The sequence below is a fragment of the Megascapheus bottae genome, chromosome 5, assembly GCF_031878675.1.
Source record: "Megascapheus bottae isolate mThoBot1 chromosome 5, mThoBot2.hap1, whole genome shotgun sequence".
NCBI lineage: Eukaryota > Metazoa > Chordata > Mammalia > Rodentia > Geomyidae > Megascapheus > Megascapheus bottae.
Window position 1 is genome coordinate 64,206,077 of NC_143513.1, and position 18,931 is coordinate 64,225,007.

Here is an 18,931-nt window from a genome sequence, read left to right on the forward strand (position 1 = left end):
CACACACACACACACACACACACACGCAAACAGATCTCAGCTAAAAAAAATATATTATTTTTTTTGGGGGGGGGGGGGTCATAGGGCTTGAACTCGGCCTGGGTGCTGTCCCTGAGCTCTTCAGCTCAAGGCTACCACCCTACCCTTGAGCCAAGCCGCACTTCCCATTTTCTTGAGGTTAACTGGAGATAACAGTCTCAGGTCCTTCTGTGCCCAAGCTGGCTTTGAATCTTGATCCTTTGAGATCTTTGAGTCAGATCTCAGCCTCTTGAGTAGCTAGGATTAAAGGTGTGAGCCACTGGTACCCCGCTCAATAAAAATCTTTGAAGTGCTAAATTTCTCCAATTGTAAAATGAGTTGTCACTGGATAACTTTTAAAGATGGCAAAGTAACAATGAAATAAAAAGCAAATAGGAAATTTAGAATAATTCAGATGTCAGCCTTAAATAAAATTACATAATGGAATTCAGTCAATATATATTTATATATTTTAATTTTGTTTTATACATAAGATCAAAGCCAAAGAGGTTAGCCACAATTTAAAACTTTATCACAAACTATTTTTGTTGTTGTTGTTGTTGATTGTAGTGCTTAAACACAGAGCCTGGGTCCTGTCCTTGAGGCATTTTGTGTTCAAGGCTAGCAATCTACCACTTGAGTCACAGTGCCATTTCCAGATGTTCAGTGGTTAACTGGAAGTCTCATGGAGACTTTTCTGCCCAGGCTAGCTTTGAATCAGATCTCAGTCTCTTGAATATCTAGGTTTACAGCCCTGGTGCCTGCCACAAGCTATTTTTTGACACTTTTCTCATAACTGAACATCTTCACTCTCATGACCATTCAAGTTACCGATAAATTCATTTAGACAATAAAATTTCATTTTGTCTATGTTTCAAAATAAAAAAAAATTAGGTTTTATGCTTAAGGTCTGTGTATAGTGTTATCTGTAGAAACTCTATCAATTAACTCTCAAATCTTACCCCAACCTTTCTGTTCAAAAAAAACTCCATCTTTGAAATAATCTGAGAGAATACTGTGCAACTGACAAAATGCTAATACCAAGATCACTAACAAGGCTGCTAAGCAAGTCCTCAGTTTTCATAATCAAGATAGCACACATTTTTAATATAACAGAACATTTAATTATATAGTTGCCCATTAGCAGATCAAAGACTTTTGACAATGCTTATATTGGCCATTTCCACTGGTTGGCAGGAGGCTCTTCCACTAATGGCTCCCATGGTTTCCACTCTAACATTTTTCTTGCCAGACTTAGTTCCTTCTCAGCCTGTTAACAACAACAATAATGAAAACTATTTAAAGATAATTCAACTAACATATTAAAGCTACACTTTCATAATAATATCTTACGGTTTATCCCAACAAAAAATCTTGAACTTTACCCTAATTCCTTAATTCTTAAAAGTTTATAATTATAAGGTAGTTTAAAAAAAAAAAAAGGTAAACCAGGCACTGTGGCTCATACCTGTAATCCCAGCTACTCAGGAGGATGAGATCTGAACATCAAGGTTCAAAGCCAGCCCTGGCATTAAAGAACCTAAAGAACATGAGACTCTTTAATCTCCACTAGAAAACCAGAAGTGGTGTTGTGGCTCCAGGGTTAGGGTGATAGCCTTGAGCTAAAGAGCTCAGGGACAGCGCCTGGGCCCAGACAGAGTTCAAACCCCATGACTAACAACAAAAAAAAAAGGTATCTCTTGATTTCTTCTATTTGATTGGAATCTACTATATTTGCAGTGTTCAAGGTTTGGTTGGTAAATTTTCCATCCCTGAGGATGAGAGCTATGTTTCTACATTTTTATTAGTGGCTATCAAACCAGTTTGCCATGACTTGAAGTTAAAAATAAAACATAACCGTCTCAGCTGGGAGTTGGGCCTAGTGGTAGAGTGCTTGCCTAGCATGTAAAAAAGCCCAGTTGATTTCTTGGTACCACATACATAGAAAAAAGCTGGAAGTGGTGCTGTGGCTCAAGTGGTAGAGCTCTAGCCTTGAGAAAAGTCCAAGGACAGTGCTCAGGCCCTGAGTTCAAGCCCGACAACTGGCAAAAAAAAAAAAAAAAACAAAAACAACAAAAGAAAAAAACCACACGCAAAAAAAACAAACAAAAACATAACTGTCTTTTCTGATCCATGGGGTATGTTCCAAGCCCACAGGTGGATGAGTGAATCAATCAAATTGTAAGCTGAACCCTACGTGATAATTTTCCTATACAAAAATTCTTAATGTTTTGACTTATAAATTAGATACAGTTTAACAGTAATCAAGTGAAAGTTGAACACAAGCACTGTAATACTATGATACTTAATCTGATAAAGAGAGAACTACTAATGGGTAACTAATGGGTAGGCAGAGTACATGTAACAAAGGGAAGATTAACATCCCTGGCAAGATGAAGTGAGACTGTGTGAAATTTCATCAAGCTACTCAGAACAATATAGAATTTCATATTTAGGAGTTCTTATGAATTGGTTAGTCTTGTACTTTTTAATTTATTATTTTGAGGTAAATGAAATCACAAAAATTCAAACTGTGCTTCTTATTTTGCTATGGTAGCCTCAGTCCACAAATACATAATTTTTTTTAAAAAAAAAACACAAAAATTACAATCTTACTAACTGCAGCACTCCCACTTTCTATTGTTCTTGGAAAAGAACTAATCATAATTTCACCTAATGCCATGACCTATAATTAATTACATGAGATCCAGTATTTGTAAAATGGCGATCTGTGGAATGCAGGAAAGCACAGCAGGTACAGAGTAAATATGTATTAAATGAATTCCTTTTATCTTACTTTCTTTTTAACTGTTATATAAAATTGTACATGTTTTATGTGGTACCACATGGTATTTTGTGCAATGCTCATATATTTCAGTTTGTCAAGATTAACATATAGAAAATAAGACAAAATAAAGGTCTCGACAGATGTAGATAGAGCAAATCTAAAGAGTTTATTAATGTGGCCAAACACTCCAATAATCATTATTTTAGTTTTTTAATTCAAAACATCTGGTTGTTTTTCCATATTAAAAAAACTATACGAAGCTTTTAGCTAAAATGACAGCTAACAAGAATATGCTCACAATTCAATCACAAATAAATATTTAAATGATATGCACATGTCAGAAACAAAAGACATATAATGAGTGATTGTTGTCCTTAATGTACTATGTTATCTCTCATCTCTTTTGCTGTCCCTTGGTTATCTCATATTGTTACAGAATTTTACCTTGTTATCTGATATACTGCATAGATGCTTATTTAGTTATTTGAAATAGGATAGGGAAGGGGGGAAAACAAGATGAGGGGCGGGGGTTGGAGGAGGGAAATGGGGACCAAGACATGAGAAAGGGTATCAATGTTTGTGAAGTAATGCACCTTCTATCTGGTGAATATAATGTAACCCTTCTATTAATTACAATAAAATATATGCAAAAAAAGTGTATTTCATCTTATATTTGGTATGTCATTGTAACAATAAATTTGGTTTTTATTTCCTTGTAGGAAATTAGTTTGCTACATATAAAATAAATATTTAAGGGGCCGGGAGTTTGGCCTAGTGGTTAAAGTGCTTGCCTAGCATGCATGAAGACCCGGGTTCGATTTCTTGGTACCACATACATAGAAAAAAGCCGGAAGTGGTGCTGAGGCTCAAGTGGTAGAGCTCTAACCTTGAGAAAGTCCAAGGACAGTGCTCAGGCCCTGAGCTCAAGCCCAGGACTGGCAAAAAAAAATAAATAAATAAAATAAAATAAATAAATAAATATTTAAAATAAAAAACCTCTGTTCAATTTTCTTTTTATTTACCTGAAGAATCACCTCTTCTAGTTGGCCACCCTGAAGTTTGTCTTCTAATTTTTTAACATCTGGTTCCTGTAATTTTAAGGAAAATAAATAAATAAGTAAATATGTTGGTCTTTCTAAAGCTCATACATAAAAAAACACCAATAACAAGTGTGTTTTTATCAGGCCTTATTAAGCTATTACCAAGTATTTGGTGAAAATCCATTATATCTCTGCTACTTTACTGCTTGCCTGTTTTAATAGCTGGGTGTTGTGGACTCACATCTAATCCTAACTACTCAGGAGACTGAGACCTGAGGATTGTGATTCATAGCCTCACATACTTCTCAAGGGTAAAATATAATGCAAAGTTCAGTGTCTCTGTCTGTCTCTGTCTCTGTCTCTGTCTCTCTCTCCCTCTCTCTCTGTGTCTCTGTTTCTATCTCTCTGTCTCTCCCTCCCCCCCTTCTCTCTCTCTCTCACCAATCCTGGGACTTGAACTCTGGACCTTCACTGGGCTTGAACCTAGCACTCTAACACTTGAACCACAGCACCACTTCCAGCTTTTTCTGAGTACTTTATTGGATATGAGTCTCCCGGACATTCCTGCTTCACAATGCAATCCTCAGATCTCAGCCTTCTGAGCAGCTAAGATTACAGGTGTGAGCCACCAGCACCTAGCTTAAAACTGATTTTTTTAAAAAATTATTTCTCTCTTACAATTATCTACTTCTTTTGAGGGTTCTAACATTAAATCTTAGGACCTAAAAATTCGACCACCAGGTATGTACTCAATAAATATGTATAATATTTGTACATAATATGCACAAATAATATTTAACAGTGTTTTCATCCATTCCAATCAAAGCCCAAATGGTGAAACAACTCCAATGGTCATCTACAAGAGAATGATCAGATAAATTTTGTTATTTGGATATAACAGAATACTATATGGCAATCACAGAGGACAAGTAATAATTAGGCAGTACTACAGATGGTTTTCTCAAGCTGAAGTAAAAATCAGATCAAAAAAGATATTAATGATTATTCAATTTTTACCAGTTCAAAAATAGGCCAAATAAATATCCTAAGTCAGAATAATAGTTATTGTTAGATTAGTAAAAGAAAGAAAAGCTTTAGATATTGTGATAATGTTATTTTGGGGTGCTGGTACTACAGGGTGTGATTACTTGATTAAAAATTCCATCATATTTCAAACCATAATCTTCCCTATCTCTCCCCTAGTAGCTGGGATTACCAAGCTGTTCAGCTTTTATTAAAATGTTTTTCAAAAGAAATCTCATCTGGGCATGGTGGTTCATGACTGTCACTCTAGATATATGGGAGGTGGAAATCCAAATTGCAACTCCAGCACAGTAAGCATAATTCACTGAATTCAAATCTCAGTAACATCAAACAAATAAGTAAATAAATAAATAAATACTATAACACTTAAATTACTTAACAGCCTTTGTTTTCTAGTATACTGAACTTTATGATAGGAACTATGACCTGTAAATACATATACACACTTATGTAAATAAGACTCTGTCATTATCGAAATGGCTTGGTCCATGAATCAAATGAAAAAAAAAAATAGTTTTTAGTTCATCTAATTAAACCAAGTGGCTTGCTCCAGCTGAGGCTCTCTCTGCAGAGCTTATTCAATACTGAAATGGGAATATCATCCTTGTGGGCTCTAAGCTTGAATGTCTTACTAAGAGAGGCAAAGGGAAATTACAAGTAAAAGGGCACCTGTCCACATAAGCAGAAACTGGAATGATGTAGAAAGAAAGCAAAAAATAACAGAAATCACCAGAATCTAGAAGAAACAGGAATAATTTCTATCCCAGAAATGCTAGACAAAACATGGCCCTAGCAACTTGATTTGGACCCTTGATTCCAATTCCAGACTTTTGGCCTCCAGAAATAAAAGAAAACAATTTTCTAAGTCATTATTTTGACTGGTTTCTTCAAAAGTTTTGCTTTTGTTCTTCTTTGTTCTGTGATTAGAGAAACAAGATCAAGATCTGGCACAGCAGCTCATACCTATAATCCCAGCTACTCAGGTGGATTTTGGTTTGAGGCCTCCTAGGCAGAGTTAACAAGATTGCTGGGTGTCAGTAGCTCATACCTATAACAAATAGTCACTCAGAAGACTGAGATTTGAGGACGGTAGCTCAAAGCCAAATTGAGCAGAAAAGTACATTAGCCTCTTATCTCCAATAATCTACTGCCCAAAAAAGCCAGAAGCAAAGCTGTCACTCAAGTGACACTAGCCTTGACTAAAAGAAGGGTCAACACCCGAGCACTGAGATCAAGCTCCAGGACTGGCAGAAAAATGAAACTAAACCACTTAGCAAGATCTGTTCAACCAATAGTTGTTGTGGTGTAACCCCATTTAACCAGAGACCCCCAGGTAGGAGTCAAGAAAAATGGGCCAAGAAAAGCCTCTGGCAAAAAAAAAAAAAAAAAAAAAATGGGCTAAGGGCATGACTCATGTAGAGCAACTTGTATAACAAGGCTCTGAATTCAAACCTTAGTACTGGAGAAAACAAAGACAAAAGATACAACCACAATGTTACAAAGTTATCCCAGGACAGGGACTTGATCTTATTCTTGTACTCTAGTAGTGCTATGGCATATAGAAAGCATTTAATAAAGGCTGGGAGTTTGGCCTAGTGTTAGTGATTGCCTAGCATGCATGAAAACACAGGTTCGATTCCTTGGTACCAGATAAAATCAAAAAAAGCTGGAAGTGGTGCTGAGGCTCAAGTGGTAGTGCTCAGGCCTTGAGTTCCAGCCCAGGACTGGCAAAAAACAAACAAAAAAGAAAGAGAGAGAGAGAGAGAGAGGGAGGGAGGGAGGGAGGGAGGGAGGAAGGGAGGAAGGGAGGGAGGGAGGGAGGAAAAGAAAGCATTTAATAAGCAGAAGTTTGCTCTATGAAAGAAAGAAAAGGTGAAAGGAAAGCAATGATAGTAGAATGAAAGGAGAGTACAAGTAAAAACAAATGGAGAACATGCAGAATAATAAGCAATTGAAAATTTTCTGTTAAATGTTGCATTGGAAAGAGCTACTTACGGCTTTAACCATATTGAGTTTCTCATTTGTAATCTGTTCTGTGTACTTTCTGTATGCTGCATTTTTAGGGAATAGCTCCAGAACATCAAGAATCTTTTTGTACAATATTGTTAGCCTCTGAAAAGAAAAAGCATACAAATCAAAAAGATTAGGCAAAATATTCCCCCCTTTTTAAAATGCAATTGTTAAAATTAAGATGATCAGAGGGGTTATTTCATCAGTTAATGAGTACAATTTTGTTTTAGACAATGTTGCATAGTTCATTTTGTTTTAGACAAGCTGCATAGTTCATTTCCCACAGTGTATACAGAATACCATGAACTCATTTGTTTAGCCCCTCCCCTTCTCTGCACCTCCAACTTATCCCCTTAAAAGAAACCAAAAATAAACACTACCACAATAAAAATCATGTTTTTATTTCCTGATATGTAATATTTTAAACATTCAGATAGTTGTGCTTTTAGGTTCCTCCCCTAAGAGTATTCTCCTTAGTCTGTGAGTGAATGCTCACAGTCCTGTTTAGGTTATCAGGTCCAGTTATATTTTGGATCTAGCTTCCACAAATATACACCATTTCGCTCTGAGCTTGGCTTACCACACTTAACATGATTTGTTCTAGGTCTATCCATTTTCCTGCAAATGACGTATTATTCTTTCTAATGGATGAGTAAATTTCCATTGTGTATATATATCAGGTTTTTTTTCGATCCATTCATCTACTCTGGGGCATCTGGGCTGTTTCTATAAATTGTGAAGTGTGCAGCAATGAATATGGGTGTGCAAGCGTCTTTACTGTGTTCTGATTTGCAATGTGCTAGGCAGAGAATTTTTTAAATTTCAAAGATAAAAATCCAAATAGGTCACATCTACTTTTCTTTTGAATTCTTCTTTGCTACAGTTTGTTCATGCCTACATCTTATTCCTATCCTTTACAACTTAGGAAACAAGTGTTTTATGTTTATGTAACCGTAAGTTTTACCTAAGACAGATATACTAACAAGAAAAACAATGCTAATGACCTTTCTTAGAAACCAAATCATTTAGAAAATCAGTATTTCTCAAACCAATGTGCTAGACACTGCAAATTCTTTTTCAGTTTTTCTTTCTTGAAAAATAGAAATCTAAAAGTAACCATTAAATCATTGGTATAGTAAAAGTAAATTAAATTATATAAAACTAAGTGCTTGTGACTACAATTGTGTTCCACATGGCTAAATTTCACCAAAGACTCAACAGAAAAAGAGAACTGAGTCGCTGAAACAGCATACTGTGAAGCATATTAAACTTTAATATGGCAGTTACATGCTAAAAAATGTTCTGGAGTCTAAGGCGCAGTGGTGAGTGCTTGCCTAGTCTGCATGAAGGCCTTGGATCTATCTCCAGTGATGCAGAGTTTTATCAGGAGTGCTTTGGTAAATCTTAACTTACCAAAAGTTCATTTATAAACACAATTATAAATATACATGAGCTTAAGAATTACTTTAATTTGCATTTACTTTAAAATTTGTTTATAGTGATGGGATGGAATATAAGGATCTTGTACACTCTAGGAAAGCACTCTACCCAATAGCTAGTGTGTGTGTGTGTGTGTATATATAGAGATATTCAGATATACATGTATAGTACATATGCAAATAAACCTTAAAGTTTCTAAGACCTATACTTCTTAAAAAGCAGTCTGAATATTTAGCATTAGTTATTTACTTATTTGAATATGAAGTTCCACAACAGAGAATATATTCCTAGCATGTTGAGTATTTCTTATCTAGAAGGTTTCAGAGTACAAATGTTTGAATTTCAGGTTTCCTTGGATTTGGAAATACTTACATTATACATATACCTTAGAAATGGAATCCAAGTCAAAATCTAAACTTCAGTTGTTTCATACATACCTAATACACATAGCCAAAATTTTACAGATTTTTAGTGTCTGTGTTCTGATTACTTTACACGAAATAAAATGTGATTTCCCATTTGCAGCATCATCTCAGAAAAGAGACGTTTCAACTGTGGATGAAAAATGGTCAACCTTAGCCAAGAAGCTTAGGTTTTAATCACTCACCTCTTCCTCGTTCTGCAACCATTATGTGGGCCTATGACCTCTAGCAGTCTTACATGCAATTTACTTTACAGGTGGCTTTCCTTACCCCTTCACAGCACACATCAACAGTTATCTGTGCTCACTTCAGCCAGTAGGCACAGACTCAAAGTATAATCACAGACAAGCCTATTCCCCTAAAACACCCACTGGTAATATTTTGTACTCTTTCCTAGATACTTTAAGAAAGCATTTTAACAACAGCAAAAAAAATATGGTTCACCCTGCAGATTTGTTAAAGTTGTTCATTTGTATATTCTTCTCTAATATAATCAAAGCATGCATTGTATATTAGTAAGTAACTTAATGAAAAGGTTTTAATCTGATTTAAGGTTTTGATTTAAACTTTTCATTCTTCTCTTCAATTAGTATATATAATGCAAATATTAATTTTGAATATAGCATTTAAATAAAGTTTTAAACTGATTTAAAATGTGTTATACTGACTTTTTTCTGATACAATTTCTCAGTTCCTAGAGAAACAGAGATTCAGATCCTGAGATTCAGAAGTGATTAACATAAAGGAAATAATGTTATAAAAGGGGTGAATATCTATTCTATCATCCATACTGGGGCATTTCATACAGTTTAAAAAAAATACTAAAATTAAATACAAATCAGAAGAGTCTATTCAGCTTGTATCTGCACACTCCAATAATTTTAAGTATTGTGTTTTGTAAAGAACATTCAAGTTTTATAGGAAGGATGTATATACCTGAGTATATACATATATATGCATAGTATTATATAGTGTTTGATATAAAAGCAGACTAGACATGGATCTCAGTCCCAGTGTCTAAGGTACTTCAGATAAGACAGGAGACAACATGATAAAAACTACAGATCAGGGCCCAGGAGTTTGGCCTACTGGTAGAGTGCTTGCCTAGCATGCACTGAAGACCCGGGGTCCGATTCTTTAGTACTACATACATAGAAAAAAATGCCAGAAGTGGTGCTGTGACTCAAGTGGTAGAGCTCTAGACTTGAGAAAAACCCAAGGACAAAGCTCAGGCACTGAGCCCAAGCCAAGGACTGGCAAAAACAAAAAAACAAAACAAAACAAAACAACCCTACAGATCAGTGCGTGTGGAAGAGGCAGAAACATCCTAAGTAAACAGTACTAAGAAATGGTTGAAAACATGCTGAATGGGACTTGACTGCCTAGGTTCATACTGGCTTCACTGTCTCGTTGTACTGGACACATTACTTCCATCTAAAGGCCTTCATTCCTCATCTACAAAATGTGGATAACAACATCTCCATATTATGTGTTGTGTCACTTCCAACGGTACTCAGAAAACAGTAAGTCTCAATAAATTTTATTTATTTATTTATTTTTAAATGGAAGCATCTTTACTGAGGAGGTAGGTATGCCCAAGTGTGTGACAGGGTGAGGACAGGACACGGGTGAAAAATGGAGGTGCATATTTGGAGCGCACTAAAGTTTCCAGAATACCAAGAAACAAATCTAGGAATAAGTGACTTAGTAAAGCGGTCATGGTACGGAGGAAAAAAAAAGGGGGGGGGGGGTCAACCTTGGTTCAAGGAAGTAGAATACCCCTCTAGTCCAAAACCTCACGGGAATTGTGATAGGATGTCAACTCCCTTTTTCCTGTGGCTGGGTTGGTCTTCCTAGGAAAGCGTGGGCATCCACTGGGACAGAACAGTGGTACGTACGTCGTGAGGAGTGTCGCAAACAGCCAAGCCCACCAGGCCAGTGGTCTGTGAAGAACAAAACAGGAACCAAGCTGTTCATCCCGCCCAGAAAAGGCAAACCCAACGACTCCCTGACTCTCTCTCTCACCTGCCCCCTCCATCCCGCACCCCTTGGCCTCTCCACCCCAAGACTCCGGGCTCCGGCTTCTCCTTCCCACCACCCCCGGCTCCGGCCAGGCCCCTCGGCCCCGCGACTCCCGGCTCCGGCTCGGGCCCGGCCCGGCCTCTTGGCCCCGCGACCCCCAGCTCCGGCCAGGTCCCTCGGCCCCGCGACCCCCGGCTCCGGCCCGGCCTCTTGGCTCCGCGACCCCCGGCTCCGGCCCGGCCTCTTGGCTCCGCGACCCCCGGCTCCGGCCCGGCCTCTTGGCTCCGCGACCCCCAGCTCCGGCCAGGTCCCTCGGCCCCGCGACTCCCGGCTCCGGCCCGGACCCTTCGTCCCGCGACCCCCGGCTCCGGCCCGGCCCCTCGGCCCCCGGCTCCGGCCCGGCCTCTCGGCCACGCGATCCCTAGCTCCGGCCCGGTCCCTTCGTCCCGCGACCCCCGGCCCCTCGACCTCCAGCTTCGGCCCGGCCTCTTGGCCCCGAGACCCCCGGCTCCGGCCCGGCCTCTAGATCCGACTTGTTTTCCGCGTGTGTGCGTTCGTGTGGGACCGCTAAGCCGGCCATCGCCTGAGGAGAATGCACGAGTCCCCCCAGATTCCCGCCGCGCCCGGCCGATGACGGCCATCGCCACAGGAACAGGGGCTCCCGGTCTCCCGCCACCCCCACAGCCTCAACCACCACAGTGACCTTCTCCCGTCTCACCTTCTTCAGCACGCCGGCCATGATGGAGAGCGACTCACGGGAGCCACGCCGCAAAGCCCTCTGGGAACCTCGCTCAGACCCGCTCAGTCGACACCCGAGAGCGTCGCTCCGTCACCGTGGAAACCGCATGGCTCCACCCCCTCAGGATCCCAGGAAGGAGCGGAAATGCGGGTTCTGCACCTCTGCGGGTGGGAAGGATGGATTCCATAGCCGGGGGCGCTCGGTGGAGGAACTGATTACAGGTTTTGTAGCTCGGGCTCAGGCCCTGTGACAGCTCGCCCAGAAATCGAAGGAAGCACTACGGAAGAGGAAAAAAAAAATACTCGCTCTAAGAGTTTGTTCCCGATTTCCACCTTTGACAGACTTTGTGACCTGTTCCTTTGTAAGCTTCCCTAGCTTATTGAAATGAGGACGGTAGCGGGCCTCCAGCATCTGCTGAAGTGCGGTCGTGTGCAAAGGTTAATCCGCAGCACCAAGGTATGGGTGTCCTTGGTCTTGTGGGCTCAAGCAGTATGGCGCCCCTTTCTACCTCATTTCACGTAGATGATCATTTTTCTCATTTTTCCATTTGAAGAGAGGAACGGGACCCTAAACTCCCCCGCCCACCTCCATGCACACTTATAGAACACCTGCAGTCAGTCCCCGGGACGTGAGATTTGTAAGGTGGGAGGGGGGTCTCAGCTTCTGGACGTAGGCCTGTATCAGTACACGATGCATTTGGTAAGTGTTCAAATAGAAGAAGTCTGTGCTCAATGCACTGGTCGAAATGGACTAAAACTAACCAAAAACTGTAGGTGACTAGAATTCAAGAAATGAAGTTTCTTTAAAAGTCAATGGAACAAAAATGTAACACATGTACAAAGAAACAGATGAATTGCTTCTGTTTCTTTGAAGAACTTGACGAATACAAATTGTGCCATCAAAACTACATATGTTGAAGTTTCTCTCACTGCTTCAGAAAATGACCTGATTTTAAAATAGTCATTGTCGTTGTGATTAAGAAAAAGTCATTAGCACAGGATCTCATCCAGCTGGGCCGGTGTCTATTAAAAAGATGATTTTAGTACAGCTACGCACACACAAGAGAACTGAGGTGCAAAGGTTAAACAGATTACTATGGTGCTTCTGTAAAAAGAACACCAAAGACTGCACACAAAATACCAGAAGGTAGGATAGTGGCCTGTCCCAGCCTTCACAATGAATCAGCTTTGCCATCAACTGAATTGCAGGCTTCTAGCCTCCAGAACAGTGAGATAACCAGTTAAGCCCAAATTCATGGTAATTTGATCATCTAACTCCACTCTTCTTAAGAACAGCATTCCTTAGAAACATGAGGAAATCATCTTTTCAGTCTACCAGAAAGAAGACTTATGATTTTTGATTTGCAGTTTTTGAATTATCTACAACTATAGTTTAGAATGGAGAAAATATAATTTGAAAAAAATATGCATATTATGACATCTTAAAGGTACAGACATATAAGTGTATGCAGACAGATTCATAAATAGAACTGTGAAGTTGGAATTAGCCATTCGATTCATCTACTAGCTACACAGGGAAGTGAAATATATTGAGTGGGACAAACTAGAACACTTTTTTTTTCAGGAAACTGAGATGGAGTTTATGAGTTCATAGTCTTTATTCCCTGTCTCTCCAGATTCCAAGAACTTTGGTCACTATAGTATGTGTTCTGGTATATAGAATCATATGATTATGCAGAATGCCTGTGTTTTCATCCATTATGACTCTAGAGTCTGGTCTTTCCTGTACCATGTTTGCTAAAGATGACAGGATTAGACTGAAGTGGCTGATATTGGCTAAGGTACTATATACTGGTGGGTTCCATGCATTAGGAAAATGTGGAAGTTTTTTGAGCTCTTCCCCTTGCAGAGGGTTCTGACTGTATAGAAGTGGCTTGATATTGGTATTCTATGGGTAGTGACAGTGGAACTACTTGCAAAAGAACACATATTCAGTCTCTGTGATATCAGAAGGGATTTAAGAATATCTTAATGTACATAACAGGATGGTAAAAGGCACTAAATTCTCAAGTGGAGTGGTGCATTCATTCTGTTACTCAAAGCTATAAATATTCCAATCTTTCAGAAAAGACTAGTGATAACTTATGTAAATAATATGATTGGGGTAAGGTGACTTAAAAGTTGTTCTTTCAGGGCTGAAAGTTTGGCCTAGTGTTAGAGTGCTTGTCTAGCATGCACGAAGAGCCGGGTTCGATTCCTCGGTACCACATACATAGAAAAAAGCCAGAAATGGTGCTGTGGCTTGTGGTGGAGCTCTACCCAAGGACAGTGCTCAGGCCCTGAGTTCAAGCCCCAGGACTGACAAAAAAAAAGGATTTATAAATCACTTCTGTCATAGGAGCATGTCCATTTCCACTTCTGGGCATCAAATGCTAGAGCTTCCCACTTAAAAGCAAGGAGGAAAAGAAATGGGAAAAATGAAGAATGCTTGTTGAAAGAAAGTATACTTGCAATCATTATTAACCTAAATGATAGAATACACTAGTGAGTAAAAGATAACAAATAAGGGATTATTTTTAATGAACATCTTTGCATTTGGAAATAAAATTAATAGCAAAATATGAGCACTGTAGTTTTCACTAATCTCATCTACCAAAATGACAAAATAAATGAAATAAGATAAATAGACAAATAAACACTTCAAAAATATGAAGTTGAAGGATATGATCACTTTTTAAAATGTGGATGAGCAACAGAAAAACTAAATCGTTTGACAAGCAGTAAACTGTGTATTCTATGTAACAAATTACCATAGGTGCTAGACACTGGGGCAAACACTCAGTCATCAAGACTTTCTTTGTAATGGTAGGTTTGGTAAATAAAACAACCAAATGTGATTGTTTTCAAAAGATATGAACAGTGAGCTATTATAAAAAGATTCTAAGAAGATGACATTTTCACTGAGACATGAAGGCAGAGATGAACTCAGTCATACAAAAACCAATAGAAGCTGTTTGTGGCAGAAAGAACAGGAAGGTAAAAGTGTATTGAGGAGGGAAAAGTTTTATATATACATGTATATGTACATGTATATGTATATGTATATGTATATGTATATGTATGTATGTATTTATGTCTTGAGGCTTGAACTTTGGGCCTGGCCACTGTCCCTGAGCTCTTCAGCTCAACCACTTCCTGTTTTCTGGTGCTTAGTTGGAGATGAGTCTCACAGACTTTTTGTGCCTGGGCTAGCTTTGAACTACAATCCTCAGATCTCAGCCTCCTGAGTAGCTAGGATTATAGGCGTGAGCCACTAGCACCTGGCTGAAAGACCTATACTTTTAGCAGCTTCACCAGAAGCACTTGACCAGATGGCACTTTACTTATAAATATAAACCAAGTGGTCTGATTACTCCAGCTGAAATGCCTACCTTCAAATTCAGTAAAACCTACTTAGATTTCCCCTGAGGAAAGCAAGCTAGTAGAAAAGCTCACCCTTCCTATGAGCACAGTTCAAGACTCTGAGAAAACGATAAGGACACTAACAAAAGAATAAATCTAGAGTGAGATGCCTGAATTAGGGGATTTGCAAGAGTAAATAGACAGGAACAATTGGAACAATGCCTGAAAAGAAAAATGATCAGCCTCTAAATGTTTTGCTAAAAGTATAGGTGTTCAAAGATACCACAATGCAATATTCAACGTGTTTCATAGTGTATTGAGTTAAATACTTCCTTTAATATTCTGTAGCATAGCATCATATGAAACTATATATTTGATGAGCTGGGTAAATGTGAATTTCTCCTAAATTTTATCATAACTTTAATTCCCAAGATCACCTGTAATTTACAATATATAATATAGAACACATATACTATAGTAAGAAATAATCTCCAGAATCCTCTTTAGAAAATTCTCCCTTTTTCTGTTACATTGCGATGCTGTATTAGAGAAACATGAAATATCTAAAACTGCTTTTTGTTTTTCCATTCAGGAGTGGATAACTCATAACCATATTGTCATTTTACCAGGAGGTGGCGATAAAGAGACATATCACTAGTAATCTCATCAACCTTATGCCATGGAAGCTACTGTTATTTTCTCTCTTAGCTATTCTGATGAATTCATTTGGGAAAAAAAGTCTGCTAATTAGAAAGGAAAAGGGAGTCTTGGTTGTAAAAGACCCTCTTTGATGTTAAAGTGCTATTATATTTCAAGTATTTTTAATAGTTGAAGATATATGAGGCCAAAGAGAGTCAGCATGTTCTCAGCACCTAGGGGAGTGGGCAAGCAAAGGACCAGGCTGAAGGCAGATAATGTCCTATAAAATCCAGCTGAGTGATAAAACCAAAATAACCCCACTTCCAAGCCAACTCACTGAAAAAGGAAAGTTAAATGGAATTTACACAATCTGGAAAGTGCAGAGTGTAGCAGTGCGATTGTAAGGACACATGGAAGAGACTCATCAGGAAAATGAGAAGCAAGGGAATTAAATACAACTGGTTTCTCAGTTAAATTGTAAGGAAGATGATGAGAACAGAGTATGATAAATGGCCTTTGTGTAAGTAACTTAGGCAATTAAAAATAAGCAATAAAGCAAGGTTGCAGTAGCTGTTTTTGCTTTTAAAAATTCATTATGAAAAGATATGCTTAAGTTCTTGTCAACTAAACTTGAAACTCAGACCTATTATCTTAAGACATATTTAAGTAGTGGGGAAAGGGGTATTTTCTCTCAGACGTTGGTCCCTTCCCAGATGGCTCCCAGCCTGTCCCTTCCAAAGAGGAACTGCAAGGTACAGTACCCACATAAGCAGTCATGGGATATCTACTTAAATGGCTTTTCCCTTGTTTTTCTGGAATGATCTAGACATGAACAAAGGAAACTAAAGATTAGAGGATACTGCCGGTAGCTCTGTAGCTCAAGGGGTAGGGTGGTAGCTTTGTGCTGAGGACAGTGCCCAGGCCCAGAGTTCAAGCCCCATGACTGACCAAAAAAAAAAGTGAGGATACTGCCTTCCATTGTCTTTCCCCCTTAAGCTTCAACTTAGTCACCTGAATAAATTATGGCCCTGACCAGAGTACCCCTAAAGTCTTTTGGTGGTGTTCTTATTTGTTTTGCAAAAGTCATTGCAAAAGCAATTACACACAGGCCGTTTTTAGGCCAGTACCATTTCACTTCAATTGCTTTCTCCTATACTTTGATATCAGGAAGTGTGATATATATGAGTCTCCTGGTGTTTGTTTGTATGTCTTTAATTTCCAGAGATCAAGCATTTAGTCATAAATGTATTGGTCACTAGAAATTCCATTCTATGAGTTTCTTCTATTTACCTCCTTTATTTTTCTGTTGCATTGACAGTCTTTTACAAAAGATCTTTATATTCTGGTCACAATTTCTTCTTATATAATTTCTTCTGCCAGGTTTTATGTAAAATATCTCATGTTGGCTTTATGTTTATATGTGTTATAATGTTTGTTTAACATTTTCTTGCTATATTCTCATAAGTTTTATAAAATGTTTTCAAATTTCTTCCTTATTTTTGTTTTAAACCCTTGATTTTGAAGACATGTTGCTTTGTGACTTCTTGGACTGTGTGTGTGTCTGTGTGTGTGTGTCTGTGTGTGTGTGACACATTTCCTGTGACATTTCACTTGAGGATTTCTCAAAAATCCTGGGTAGTGGCTGTGTGTGATGTCTTATCAAAATACTAAGGTGGTTAGAAGAGTGTGGTTAAAAAATACAGTATATATATATATATATATATATGATGGAATTCTACATAGCCAACAGACAAGGTAAAATAATAGTATTCACTGGGAAGTGGATGAAATTAGAGCGAATGATGTTGAGTGAGATGTCAAGACCAAAGGAACAAAAGATACATGGTCTCCTTAATATGTGGATATTAGATCCAAACAGTACAATGGCAATGACTCAGTATTTGAGTACCCAAGGTATGAACATAGTCTTGGAGATATATACATAACTACATAGACATAAAAATTTATAATGGGCTGAATACTCTATAGACATAATGTTTTATTACATATATCAATTTGTATCTATGACATACAAACCATCAGCTTAATTTTAGTTATGTTCTAAAATCTATGTGCCAGTGATTATATAGAGCAATTCCTTTCTTGAACACCTGTTTGTTAAACATGACATTTGAAATATGATGTAAAAATCAATGTTAATAAATTCTTTAATAAAAAAAAGGCAAACCTTCAACTTCACTGGTCAAGAGGCAAGTTTGAGTCATCTTCTCCACTCAAGATGAGGAAGCTTTGACACAATATCTTTTATGATGCTGGCACAAGGCATGTCATGCCAGGTCTTCTGGAGCCCATGGTCATAGTAGAATTCTGCACACTCAGGAGCCTCTGTGTGTCTTTGGTACAGTCCTTACAGGACTTCATTCTGCAACCTTGGAGTTACTGCAGTAGAAGTCACATACTACTGGGGAGCTTCCGTCAAATAATATTTCTATTGAAGAATAAACTTACTTAGTATGAGTTAATACAAGTTTAAATAGTTCCAGTCCATAATACTCAGTATTTTATAGTATTCCTTATTTTCTATTTTAGTCTTGAAGACTTTGTAGGCTTTGCATCCTACCCTATCCACACCCTGCTCCCTTGGACTTTATTAAGGTACACAGAAAATATGTAGAGAGAGGTAAGAATCCTCCATGGAATACGTTAGTCTTCTCCTTCACCAGTAAGTTAGGCTCATTTGAATTTGAGGATGTAACAGTTGTCTGTTCTCAGTTTTTTAGTATTTCATAAAATGTGTTTTACTCTGCAATCTGTCAAAATTATATAGTTCATTGGGAGAACACATTTTGTATTTAGCGGGTACTTTGGTAATAAGTAACTCTTGGTTTTTAATTTTTCTCTACAGTAGCACATTATTTACCTAATAGGAAAAGTTAGATAAAACTATCATATTCTCCCTCCTCCTCGCTCTTTTCCACTTTTTTTCCTACCGATTTAGTAAAATCTTGCCCTCCTTAATGCTTACCATCATGTTAAATGTGCTTAGGGCAGACTCAATAAATCTGCTTTTACTTTTCATATTCCAAATGAGAATCAATACCACTGACTTTCTTTCCCATGCCAAAGTTACATAAGCATCACCATTTCCTGTGAGGATATATGGCATCAACATTACGCTCAGAGCTGTAAATTCCCCACAATTCTGTGACTATTAGAGTCAGAGGAAATTATTCTCATGGTTCTCTGCACAACCATTCACTACAGCTACTCCGCAGAATATTGTCTGGCTCAACAGATTCCCTAGATTACTATTGACTCATGGAAACTCTCCTATTACTGTTTAAGTAATAAAAGCCCTGTCTTACAAACTGCAAGATATTTCTCTTAATGTTCTCCTTGAAACAAAAATACTGACTTACAATTTTTTTCCTTGAGTATTTGATAGA

At 38.3% G+C, this 18,931-nt stretch overlaps 1 protein-coding gene across 1 annotated transcript; it reads right to left on the bottom strand.

Annotated features, from left to right (window-relative positions):
• Positions 1-1,119: 1,119 nt before the first annotated feature.
• Positions 1,120-11,580, bottom strand: Ndufa5 (NADH:ubiquinone oxidoreductase subunit A5). The gene is made up of 5 exons (XM_090333228.1): positions 11,503-11,580; positions 10,661-10,705; positions 6,886-7,002; positions 3,829-3,894; positions 1,120-1,288 (listed from the first exon to the last, which is right to left on the bottom strand). Exons 1-5 carry the CDS (start codon positions 11,521-11,523, stop codon positions 1,187-1,189), a joined length of 351 nt encoding a protein of 116 aa, XP_090189354.1. The 5' UTR covers positions 11,524-11,580; the 3' UTR covers positions 1,120-1,186.
• Between the last annotated feature and the right edge of the window lie 7,351 nt (positions 11,581-18,931).